The sequence below is a fragment of the Durio zibethinus genome, chromosome 26 (genome assembly GCF_047325235.1).
Source record: "Durio zibethinus cultivar Kanyao isolate XHJ-2024 chromosome 26, ASM4732523v1, whole genome shotgun sequence".
Taxonomy (NCBI): Eukaryota; Viridiplantae; Streptophyta; class Magnoliopsida; order Malvales; family Malvaceae; genus Durio; species Durio zibethinus.
Window position 1 is genome coordinate 462,868 of NC_143187.1, and position 13,239 is coordinate 476,106.

The 13,239-nt window shown below is 31.5% G+C and overlaps 2 protein-coding genes across 2 annotated transcripts; one reads left to right on the forward strand and one right to left on the reverse strand.

The window, feature by feature from the left end:
• Nucleotides 1-2,706: 2,706 nt before the first annotated feature.
• On the forward strand, nt 2,707-3,339 carry LOC149511096 (uncharacterized). Its single transcript, XM_089755845.1, has 2 exons — nt 2,707-2,999; nt 3,198-3,339. Exons 1-2 carry the CDS (start codon nt 2,707-2,709, stop codon nt 3,337-3,339), a joined length of 435 nt encoding a protein of 144 aa, XP_089611971.1.
• Nucleotides 3,340-8,189: 4,850 nt separating this feature from the next.
• Nucleotides 8,190-9,922, reverse strand: LOC149511097 (uncharacterized). The gene is made up of 4 exons (XM_089755846.1): nt 9,846-9,922; nt 8,688-8,855; nt 8,472-8,565; nt 8,190-8,222 (listed from the first exon to the last, which is right to left on the reverse strand). The coding sequence occupies exons 1-4, from the start codon at nt 9,920-9,922 to the stop codon at nt 8,190-8,192; spliced, it is 372 nt and encodes a 123-aa protein (XP_089611972.1).
• Nucleotides 9,923-13,239: the final 3,317 nt, after the last annotated feature.

The window sequence follows — 13,239 nt, forward strand, 5'->3', positions numbered from 1 at the left end:
AATTCAATGTAAAAGAACAATTGGTGATTGTGGCTAGGGAAGAAGACTTGTTGGTGATTCAGCCTATAAATGCTTCATATGTAAAAACTGTAGAAAAGTCAGTGGAATGCTCTTGTCAATCTTTTGAATCTATCAATGTAGTAGGTGAAGGGCTTAAATTCAGTAAGATTATAATTAATTAGATGATTAATAAGGGTTGGAATATTGGGTTTGGTTTGGGTAAAAGTCTACAGGGGATAAAAGAGCCACCAAGGATTGAAGACAATAGCAGAAGACTGGGTTTAGGTTATGAGATGGAAGAAGTGCGAGACAATAGTAGGAAGGCAAAAAATGGGCCGATAGTTGTTTCCCATTTAAATGAAACCTTTATTCTTGAAGGATACATGTATTTGGGAGTTGAAAAGAATACAGGAGAAGAATCAAAGTGGGAAAAAACTTTCACCAAATTGATCATTCTTATAGTAGGCGATGATAGCCAAAATTAGGAAGCATTATTTACTCATACCCACCAGACTATGAGTTGAAAAATTATAGTGTCATCCATATGCCTATTGTTTCTAATTTTTTTTCAATGTAATTATATTTCCTAATTGCTTATGCCCAAAAACATTAGGATAATCCCTTATGTTTTGACTTTTTATTTTTCATTATTTCAATAAAGATAAGAGCATGTATTTTATCCATTTCTTATATTCAATCCATTTTTTCATCAAAGCATCTTGTCGATATCTCCTATTTCATTTAATTTTAGGTGCCTAAATGAATATAAAAATAATCATGATAAAGATTGGGGATTTAATTTTAAGAACTCAATTAATACTGATGAATTTAATATTGATCAACCTCTATTCCCTTTTCACTAACTATAAAGCCCAGTAGTTTCCCTGACTTGGCTTTGAATGTGCATTTGGATGGATTCAAGTTAAGCTAAACTTATCCCTGCCAAGCACAACTCAAAGGGTCTGAAGTTTCTTGGGTAGATTAAACTACATTTCTCGATTCATCTCATGACTTACTTTTAAATGTGATCTCATCTTTAAGCTTATTCAAAAGAATAATCCCGATGAATGGAATGAAGAATGTTAAAAAGCTTTTGACAATGTTAAACAATACCTGTCAAACCCTCTAATTTTAGTGCCTCATGTTTTAGGAAAACCATTGATTTTGTATATAATGGTGCACAAAAAGTCGATAAGATGTGTGTTGGGAATGCAGGATGAATCTGGCAAGAAAGAAAGAGTTATTTACTACTTGAGTAAGAAATTTATAGAGTATGAGTCTAAGTATTTATCACTAGAGAAGATGTGTTGTGTTTTGGCTTGGACAACTAAAAGGCTTAAGTAATATATGCTCTACCACATAACTTGGCTTATAGCCAAATTAGACCCAATTAAATACATCTTTGAGAAGCCATCGTTATTAGGAAGAATCGCAAGATGGTAAGTGATACTTTCAGAGTATGACATAGTTTATGCAAACCAAAAGGCTATAAAAAAATTTTTCATTATTGAATTTCTTATGGATTAGGTTGCTAAAGATTCTGAGCCCATGAAACTTGATTTTTCAATTGAAGAATTAATGGCCATCTCAGGGTTAGAAAAGGATAATGAAAAAATATGAAGAATGTATTTCGATAAGGCTGCTAATGCTATGGGGCATGGGATTAGAGCAATTTTCATATCTTTAACAAAACATAACTAACATGTTACAGCAAGACTGAACTTCAACTGCACCAATAACGTCCCTGAATATGAGGCTTGTGTTATAGGATTACATACTACTTTGGACAAAAAAATTAAGGCATTAAAAATGTTTAGGGATTTGACCTTGGTCATTTATCAACTAAAGGGTGAATAAGAGACAAGGGATTCATAGCTTATCCCATAACATAAATACATCTTAGAATTGTACAAACAATTTGAAACAGTCCAGTTTAGACATTTACCTTATGAAGAAAATCATATCGCAAATACCTTGGCCACCTTAGTTGCAATGGGCAAATTGGTAATACAACTAAAATTCAACCTAGCAAGTTAGATGTTAAGGACATGCCAATGCATTGCACTAGTTTGAAAAAGGAAGAATATGGAAATCCTTGGTATTATGACATTATACGATATCTAAGGGATCAGTAATACCCAGATTAAATAACAAAAAATGATAAAAGGGTACTAAAGAGATTGGCTATAGGATTAGTTTTAGATGAGAAAGTTATGTATAAGAGAAGCAGAGAAGTGTTATTGCATTGTATAGGTACTTCTAAGGCTAAAAAGATCATTGGTGAGGTGCATGATGGTATATATAGAGCACATATAAATGGGTATATAATGGCAAGATAGATTATGAAAGTCGATTATTATTGGTTGACAATAGAAAGATTGTATTGATTATGCTTGAAAATGTCATAAATACTAGATTTATGTCGACAAGATTCATGCTTCGCCCACTGCTTTACATGTAATGGCACCACTTTGGCCATTTTCTATGTAGGGAATGGATGTTGTTGACCCTATCACCCCAAAGGCATCAAATGGGAATAAATTCATTTTTGTGATGATTAACAACTTCACTAAATAGGTTGAAGCTGCTTCTTTCACAACTATAACTTGATCAGTAGTCTGTAAGTTCCACAAGAGAGAAATAATATGTAGATATAGACTCTCGAAAAAAATTATCTCATAAAACGTAAAAAACTTATATAGTAAAATGATGCAAGAAGTATGTGTGCAGTTCAAGATCAAGCACCATAATTCAGCTTCTTATCACCTAAAGATGAATGGGGCAATCAAAGCTATAAATAAAAATGTTAAAAAAATTCTAAAAAAGATGACTGAGACATATAAGAACTGGCACGAAAAATTACATTTCACTTTTCATGCTTACCAAACATATGTACATACCTTAATCGGGGCAACTCTTTTTTCTTTAGTTTATGGAATGGAAGCTGTATTGCTAGTGGAGGTAAAAATCATGTCCTTAAGAGTCCTAAAGGAAGTGGGGTTAGAAGATGCTGAATAGGTCCAAAAGCACTATAAGTAGTTAAACTTCATTGAAGAAAAGAGATTAGCAGCACTCTATCATAGTTAATTGTACCAAAAAAGAATTATGAGAGCTCATGACAAAAAGGTCCAATCTTGTCATTTTTTAAAAAAAGAGCTAGTATTGAAAAGAACTCTCCCATTTGAACATGACGATAGGGGGAAGTGGACTCCAAATTACGAAAGACCATATGTTGTAAAAAGGGCTTTTTTAGGAAGAACCTTAATTTTGTCAGAGATGGATGGAGATAATCTTCCTAATCCCATAAATTCTAATGTCGTGAAGAAATACTTCACTTGAAAAAAAAAAAAGAGTTCAAGTTGAAAACCTAAATGGGCAGCTTGAACCAAAAAAAAAAAAAAGGGGAAAGCTCAAGTTGAAAACCCAAAAGGGTGGCTTGAACTAAATGAAGGTTATCTGAATTGAAAACCTACAAAAATGACTTGGATAAAGAGGATATGGCATTACATAAAAGACATACCAAAGTCAATGAATTTCAAAGAGCTCTAAAGCATCAAGGCATTATATTTTGGTTAAGTTTTTGAAAAAAATCTAAGAGTGTCACAACATCTAGATTCGGGGACCTATTGCTAGACATTGATTTAGAAAGTCACCACCAATCTTTTTTATTTAGGTATGATTGGCCACCTAACTAAATCTGTCCTTTTTTAAGGGAAACCCTAAGTTTAACTTAAGTATCCTTAAAAGGTAGATTCAATGCCTGCAAAACCAAAACTAGGTTTAAGAGTACGGTTACATATGAATAAGGTTATAGTACCCCTACAACGCCTATCGAAAGATAGTACCAGCTCGATTTCATGTTATCTATTAACTTTAAAAATTTTATCAAGTAATCAATTATTAGAAATTATTCTTAATTGACTCTAATAATTTTAGCAGAAAATTAAAAAAATTCTCTCACCTCAAGAGTATACAAGAAAACATTGTTTCCCTTGCAAAGGCTCCGTCATTGGATTATTTAACGTTAAAAATTTTCAAGAAAAGTAAAATGAATAATACTTAACCTTTCATGGGGATCTCTTTTATTATTTTCTTTTTACTTTAAAAAAAATTCATGCCTTTATGCAAGAAAAATTGATACTTTTAACTTTTTCTCAAAATACCTCTTTTGAAATTTGTATTTTCAAGGAAAATTGATATTTTTAACTTTTCTTCAAAAATATCTTTTTTCAAAATTTTTAATTTCAAGGAAAATTGATACTTTCAACTTTTCCTCAAAATTAATTTTTTTAAAATTTTTTTATTACCAAGGAAAATTGATACTTTTAATTTCTCCTCAAAAAATGCTTTTTAAAATCTTTTTTTTCAAGGAGAATTGATATCTTCAACTTTTTCTCAAAAATACTTTTTGAAATCTTTGTTTGCAAGGAAAATTGATACCTTCAATTTTTTCTCAAAAATATATTTTTTATTTTTATTTTCAAGAAAAATTGATCCTTTCAACTTTTTCTCAAAAATGCTTTTAAAATTTTTTATTTTTTAAAAAAATTGATACTTTCAACTTTTCCTCAAAAATATTTTTTGAAAATTTTTTTTATTTTCAAGGAAAATTGATACTTTCAAAATTTTCTCAAAAATGCTTTTTGAATTTTTTTTTATTTTCAAGAAAAATTGATACTTTTAACTTTTCCTTAAAAATATTTTTTAAAAATTTTATTTTAAGAAAATCATTAAAAATTAAAGAATTTTAATGAAATAAATAAATGATTTCAATTTAATTAATAAAAAAATAAGCCAAAAAATATATAAATAAATAATAAATAAATAAATAAATAAATTGATAAATAGGATTTAAAAAGAAACCTTGTTGCGGCTCGGCTAAGATAGAGTAGGATTCAGCTTTAGAGGCAGGCGCAGCTGAAATGGCTTGGAATATTGCTTGGTTCAATGGCTTAGATGATAAGGTCAGGCTTTTGGATCAACAGCACGAGTTGGGTCAGACCAAAAGAAAACATGCAAATCCTACTTCTTTTTAGCTTAAAACGATTTCGTTTCTAGATACTATAAAAGGCATCGATATCCCTTTTTCTTCAGATGCTCTATTCTCTCAATTTCTCTCTCTTCTCTTTTGTTTCTCACTCTAGATGATTTTTTGTCATCGTTTTTCATTGAATGCCATAAAAAAACTTGCCAGCTTCTAGGTTGACTTTTAGATTCTAGAAATAAGTCGCCATAAACTAGGATTTCAGTTGAAAACTCATCGAAAAACTTAAATTTTTGTCAAAAAATTCAACAAAATTTTGGAATTTCCAAAAAAATTACAAAAAAATGTAGAAAAATCCAAAAAAAATTCTTAATCCTCTAATCGAAACACTAACTTTCCCAGAGACCTCCTATTAAAAAAACTAAAGCTCTTTCGCAAAATTTGTTGATTCTGATTACTCTTTCTCTCTCTTTTATTTATCCTCTATTATGATTATTAGATGATTTATATAAGACTAGGCACAAGAGTTTGAAAATCAAAACCTTCTATCCTCTAATCTATTTATCCCCATTTAAAAACAAATCCCTTTCTTGATCTAGTTTTCAAAATTTTTTAAAAAAAATTATCCGGTAGTTTTATTAGGAATAAAACTTTATTTTTATTTATCACTTTATTTTTTATTCTATTATCCTTATCTACAGCCCTCCGAGAAATTCAATTCTAAAAGTGAATATCTACAATTGCCTCTCTTTGCATATTTTCTGTGAAACAGAAATTATGCAAAGACGTAAACACCCATCATGATCTTATTCAAGAAAAATAACAAGTTGAACTAATATGAAGTCTAAAGACAAGAAAATTTGGATTGGACCGAAATTCGAGATGAACAACTTGGACAAAGTCAAAAAAAGATTTAGTGCAAGCCGAAATCCAAAAACATAATGATTTGGATCGAATCGAAGTCTAAAATAAGTAACTTGACTGAACTGGAGAAGGATCTGGCATAGGTCGAAATCCAAAATCATAGTGACTTGGATGGAACCAAAGTCTAAAAAGAATAACTTAGACTAAATCAAATAAGGATCTGGCATAGGTTGAAATCCAAAACAAAATGACCTGAACTGAACCAAAGTCTAAAATAAATAACTTGGACTAAATCAAAGAAAGATCTGGCATAGGCCAAAATCCAAAACAAAATGACTTAGGCTAAATCGAAATCTAAAAAGATTAACTTAGACTAAACCAAAGAAAGATCTGACATAGGCCAAAATCCAAAATGAAATGACCTGGATGGAGTCAAAGTCTAAAAAGAATAACTTGGACTAATCCAATGATGGATCTAGCATAAGCTGAGATCCAAAACAAAATAACCTAGATAGAACTAAAGTCTAAAAGTAATAACTTGGACTGAGCCAAAAAAAGATCTGACATAAGTCAAAATCTGAAAACAAAATGACTTGGACTAAACTGAAGTGTTAGCACAGGTTGTATCAAAAGTTTAAAACAACTACACTTCATTCTTGATAACTCTAATCATCTGTGATGTTGAACACCTTCCTGTAAAAGTAAATGACATGTATACACGAAGTGCTATGAAATGCCAATTTTCCTGGAATGCCTACATGAAATGTTATCAGATGTTGGGCTTATCTGATTATAGTAAACAGATTCTCAAGCTCTTTTCTGCTTTCATTGACCTGCCAGTTATGGATCTTTTAACTTCTAAACATATTCAGTTAAGGAATCAAACTATCATTGTTTTTTAGTTTCGACCAAATCGAGATCACTATTTCACTAAGTTTCCATTGCCTTCAATTCGCTTACCCATGCCACTCTTAGCTTTCCAGAGTAATGAAGAGAATTTTCATACCATTATTTGTTCATTCATTATCATTTCAATATAATGACAGATGTAAAACAAATGTACATTTCTTTTATCCCGGGTAAAAAAAAATAAAAAGAAAATAATAAAAGAGGTTAGGGTTGACATCATGAAAGAAAAGGATTTTATTGATTGAATGGGACTAAGTTACGAAGATGGGCTAAAGTGGGTTGTCAAATAATCATGATCAAAGTAACCTAAAGTTCTCTCTTAAAACCATCCAACTGAAGTCCTTAATCCTTTCAAGTTCATCAAATCACACTTGCATTTTGCACTATGAATGTAATGTCTTGAACCTCTATGCTACCTTTTTAGGCTTTCAACTTAGATATTCTCGAACTACTTTTTGTGGGTTTTCAATTTTAGCTTTCCCTTTTTGGAACTCAAATCACCCTTTACGACTTTTCAATTTAAGCTCTTTTCCTCTTTTTCTTTTTTTTTTTATTTTTTTGAAACTTAAATCGCCTTTACGGGTTTTTAATTTGAGCTCTTTTTTTTAACTTAAATTGCCCTTTACAAGTTTTTAATTTGAGCTCTTTTTTGTTTTTTTAAACTTGAACTGCCTTTTACGAGTTTTCAATTTAAGCTCTTTTTATTCCTAAGAAAAATACTTCTTTACAGCTCTGAATTTATTAGATTGGGTAAATCTTTTTTATCTATTTCTGTCAAGATTAAAGCTCCTCCTGAGAACACCTTCTTGACAACATATGTACTTTCCCAATTTGGAGTCCATTTTCCCTTATTTTCATGTTGACTTGGAGAATCTTTTTTAAAGCCAACTCTCCTTCATGAAAACATCATGGTTGAATTTTCTTGTCATATGCCCATATCATTCTCTTTTGGTATAACTGCCTATGACACAGTGTTGTTAATCTTTTCTCTTCAATAAAATTCAATTGCTTGTAACGCTCTCATATTCATTCAGCTTCTTCCAAATCAACTTTCCTTAAGATTTTCAAAGAGAGAATTTTTACTTTCACTAGTAGCACTACTTCTATCCCATATATCAAAGAAAATGGGGTTGCCTTGGTAGAAGTACGTACTGATGTCCAACAAACATGCAAAGCAAAAGGTAACTTTTCATGTCAATCTTTATAAGTCTCGATCATTTTTTCAAGAATCTTTTTAATATTCTTATTTGCTGTTTTTACTGCTTCATTCATTTTTAAATGATAGGGTGTCGAGTTATTATGCTTGATCTAAAACTAGACATATATCTCTTTCATCATTTTACTATTAAGATTTTTGGCATTATCTGAGATAATTCTTTTGGAAGCTCATATCTTCATATTACTTCTTTCTTAATAACTTACATACCATCGATCATGTCACACTGGCATTCGATGTAGCCTCAACCTATTTAGTGAAATAGTCAATCATTACAAAAATGAACCTATATCCATTTGAAGCTTTTGGCACAATAAGTCTGATAACATACATGCTCCATATCAATAATGGCCATAAGGGTGCTATAACATGTAAAACATTTGGAGGGGCATGTATTTTATCTACGTAGATTTGGCATTTATGACATTTTTTAGCATAATCTATGCAGTCACTTTCCATGGTCGACTAGTAATACCCCACTCTTATAATTTATCTTGCCATCATATGGCCACTTGCATGAGCTCCACAATTCCCATCATGAACTTCTTCCATAATCTTTTGTGCCTTTGTCGCATCACACATCTCAAGAGAACTAGATCACGATTCCTTTTATATAAAATATTCCTGTCAAGGAAGAAACTCATGGCTAATCTTCTAATGATCCTCTTGTCATTTTTAGTAGCATGCTCTAGTTATTGTTGATTCTTCAGATACTATAAAATGTCATGATAACAAGGTTTCCCATCAACCTCATCTTTTACATTTGAACAATGCGTAAGGAATTCTCTCACATCAAGCTTTATGGGTTGAATTTCAATATCTGTCTTCATTTTGATCATAACTGCCAGCGTTGCTAGGGCATCAACAATTTGATTATCTTCCCTAGGTAGATGTTTAAATTAAATCTTCTCAAATTGTTTAACCAAGTTGATGACATACTTATGATAACATTGACTTAAGGAGTCGTCACCAATCTTTTTTGTTTAGGTGCGATTGGCCACCTAAGGAATCTATCCTTTCAAAAAACACCTAAATTTAAGGGTCCCTAAAAAAATAAGTTCAGGTCTGTTAACCAGAACAGGGTTCAAGAGTATGGTTACATGTGAGGAAGGTTATAGCACCCTCACAACGTCCATCGAAAGATGGTACCAGCTTAATTTTGTGTTATCCAATAAGCCTTAAAAAATTTATCAAGTAATTAATTATTGAAAATTATTCTCAATGGACTCTAATACTTTTAGCAGAAAATTGAAAAAATTTTATCACCACAACAGTATGCAAGGAAACTACTATTTCACTTGCAGAGGCTCTATCGTCGAATTATTTAACATAAAAAAAATTCAAGAAAAGAAAAAAATAAGAAAAAGGAATGGTGATTCAACTTTCGATATAAATCTTTTTTTTTTAAAAAAATGGAAGTTTTTATTTTAAGGAAAATTGATACTTTCAACTTTTCCTTAAAATATTTTTCTTTGAAAATTTTATTTTCAAGGGAAATTGATACTTTCAATTTTCCATCAAAAATATTTTTTTATTTTAGTAAAATCATAAAAAAATAGAATAAGGATAAGAATAAAAAAATAATAATAATAAATAAATAAAATGAAAAAACAAACCTTAACGCGACTCGGCTTGAGCAGCTGGGATCAGCTCGGCTTAAGGAAGAAAAATGGCTCGAAGAACACGACTCGGGAGCATGTGGCTCGACTCGGCTCCAGGGGAAGGTTAACACGCGAGTCACTGGATCGGGTCGCGATCGGGTTGGGTTGGATTTTAGCAAAATACGCAAATCCTGTGGGTTCACTAACATCAAAACGACATCATTTTTTAGCACTATAAAAGGCTCCAACTTTTGTTTTTTTCGTAGACTACCTTTCTTCCTTCTCTCTTTTCCCCTCAACTTTCTCTTCCTTCTCTCTACCCGTGAAGAACACCGATGGAATTCTCATCGAAAATTGGGTTTTTCCATCGAAAACTGGATTTTTGACTGGAATACTCACTAAAAAACTTGAATTTCGTCGAAAATTTTTGGAAATTGTCGAAAAATTTTGTTAGATTCTGGAAAATTTCCAAAAATTTTCTAAAAAAAAAACTCCAAAAAAAATTTTCAAAAAATTTCCTAAAGTTCTAAATTGCCTCTAACACTACTTTTGCCTCTGATTTCACCTCTTTGTGTTTTTTACCGTCTGTGTGTGCTTGGGTTTTGTTTCAATACCTATTTATAGGGATTGATCAGAAGAGTTTCTGATCAATCCCAATTCCCTCTGGGACTAGGATTCATTCTTTGAATCCAATCCAAATTCTTTCAACCCCCTGATTCATGGTAGAACCTGCTTATAGAACTGGAAATTATATATTTAAGATGATAATTAAAACAAAATTTAGAACAGATAAATAAAAATAATAATAATAATAGATAAATATAAAAAATATACCTTAATAGATAAATAATAATAAATAATATTAATGGATAACCAATAAAAATATATATTATTAGATAAAAATATATAAAAATAATAAAAATAAAAATAAAATGGGCCATCTTGCCCCATTTGGATCAAGCCCAATTGATCCCGCCTTGGACCAAATTGGATGTCTACAGCTGCCCTTCTTTACGTATTTTTTGTGAAACAGGAATTGTGCAAAGACAGACACATATTCAAGACTTAATTGGATATTTTTTTGCTTCTTTTTTTTTTTTTGTTAAAATTTTGATCAAAGCTCCTCTAAACAAAAGGCTCAGTGACTTTGGAAAATAAATAAAGCTCCTCTAAACAAAGGCTCAACGACTTTGGAAAATGAACAAAACTCCTCTAATCAGAGGCTCAATGACTTGAAAGAAAATAAACAAAGCTCCTCTAATCAGAAGCTAAGCGACTTTGGAAAAAATAAATTACTCTTCTAAACAGAGGCAACCACGACTTTGGAAAAGTAAATTACTCTTCTAAACAGAGGCAACAACGACTTTGAAAATAAATGCTCCTTGACAATCATGTTCAAAGGAGTTAAAAATTGTGTTTGAAGGAATTTCAAGAGATTATGCCCAAAGGTCTTACAAATCAATCATGATACCGAGAGATATCATATTTCAAGGATTAGAAACTTACCTAATAAGTATTTTTTCAAATTTGAAAATGGCTTCACATCTGTCTTCTCTATGTGGGATTTTGGAAAACCCTTACTTTTTGAATTTATGCACTATATTTTCTTGAATGTAGTATATGTTATGCAATGCGTGTGGAATTCAATACATGCTATGCAAATGTTGGCTAATTAATTCCTATTCAATTATGGTACTCAAGTTTCTCAAGCTCTTTTCTTGGGACTCGAACCCTTTGTTCTTCAAGGGCCAAGTCCGTGTAACTCTTAATCATCTCTTTCATTTAATTCTCAAATCCTTTCTACAGGCAATCTCTTTCTAAATTCAATATCCTTATCAGGAACTAAACATCTCAAATTTGCCTTTATCACTCTTGACCTTTCCAATGTAATGTAATAATATTTCATGTTATTATTCATTTATCAATCATTATTTCAATATCAAAAAGTAAGAATGTATTCGCACATTTCTTCCATTACAAAGTATTAATGAGAAAAGAATAAGAATGATTAGAAAATAATCAACAGAAAAGGCACACAAAGAATGAAAAAGAGTGTCTTTTATTAGCAAAAAGGTTAGCAAACTTTAGCCAAGAAAGAATTACAAAGATAAGTATGGGGAGACAATGCCCAAAAATAAACAATCGGACAATCATGATAACACATCTCAAGGTTTTTTTTTTGAAAAACTCAATCACCCGATACATTTAACAACTTAGAGCTCCTCAGAATTTGCTAGCCTCTATGCCAATGAATTTCTAGATTTAATACTGCATTCTCCTTATCTAAGCTACCTTTTTAGGTTTTCAACTTAGATAAACCCCCTATGACTTAAATCCCCCTCTTGGGGTTTTTGCCTTAAGTTCTCCTTTTTCATTCACTTTTTCTTTTCTTATTGTTCTTCTTTCTTCTTTTTTTTGGTTTTTTTTCAAGTATAGTACTTCTTCACAGCATCATAATTTATAGGATGGGGCAAATCATTTCCATCCATCTCAGCCAGTATCAATGCTCCACTCGAGAAAGCTCATTTCACCACATATGGTCCTTCTCAATTCAGAGTCCATTTCCCTCTATTATCGTGTTGATTTGGAAGAATTCTTTTTAAAACCAACTCGCCTTCTCGAAAGCAACGAGGTCAAACATTTTTATCATGGGCCTTCATCATTCTTCTTTGATATAGCTGACCATGGCATAACGCTGTCAATCTTTTTCCTCAATGAGATTCAACTGCTCATAACGCTCTCGAATCTATTTAGCCTCTTCTAGTTCAACTTCCTTCAAAACCCTTAAAGGTGGGATTTTTATCTCCATTGGTAGTATAACTTCCATTTTATAAACCCAAAAAAATGGAGTTACCCCAGTAGAGGTATGCACTGATGTTCGATATGCATGCAGTGCAAATGGCAACTTCTCATGCCAATCTTTATAGGTCTTGATCATCTTCTCAAGAATTCTTTTTATATTCTTGTTTATATCCTCAACTGCCCCATTCATTTTTGGACAGTATGGTGCTGAATTGTGATGCTTGATCCTATACTGGGCATATATTTCATGCATCATTTTGCTATTCAAATTTTTAGCATTATCTGAAATGATTTCTTTTGAAAGTCTGTATCTACAAATGATTTTTTTTTTATGAACTTATAGACCACAGATCGTGTCACACTCCCAAATAATGTTGCTTCCACCCATTTCGTGAAGTAGTCTATCATCACAAAAATAAACTTATGCCCATTAGAAGCCTTTGGAGTGATAGGACCAATGATATCTATGCCCCACATTGAGAATGGCTAAGGTGGTGTCAAAACATGTAAAATAGATGACGGAGCATGGATCTTATTACCATATATCTGACATTTATGGCATTTACTAGCATAGTTAGTACAATCACTCTCTATTGTCAACCAGTAGTATCCTACTCTCATTATTTGTCTTACCATCATATGTCTACTAGCATGTGGCCCACATATTCCATCATGCACCTTTTTAATGATTTTTCTTGCTTCAACCTTACTTACACATCTCAGTAATACTTGATCATGGCTTCTTTTGTACAAAACATCTCCATCCAAGAAAAAGCTCATAGCTAATCTTTGGATACCCTTTTATCATTTTCTGTTGCTTGAACTGGGTATTGTTGATCCTTAATATACTGTAAGATATCATA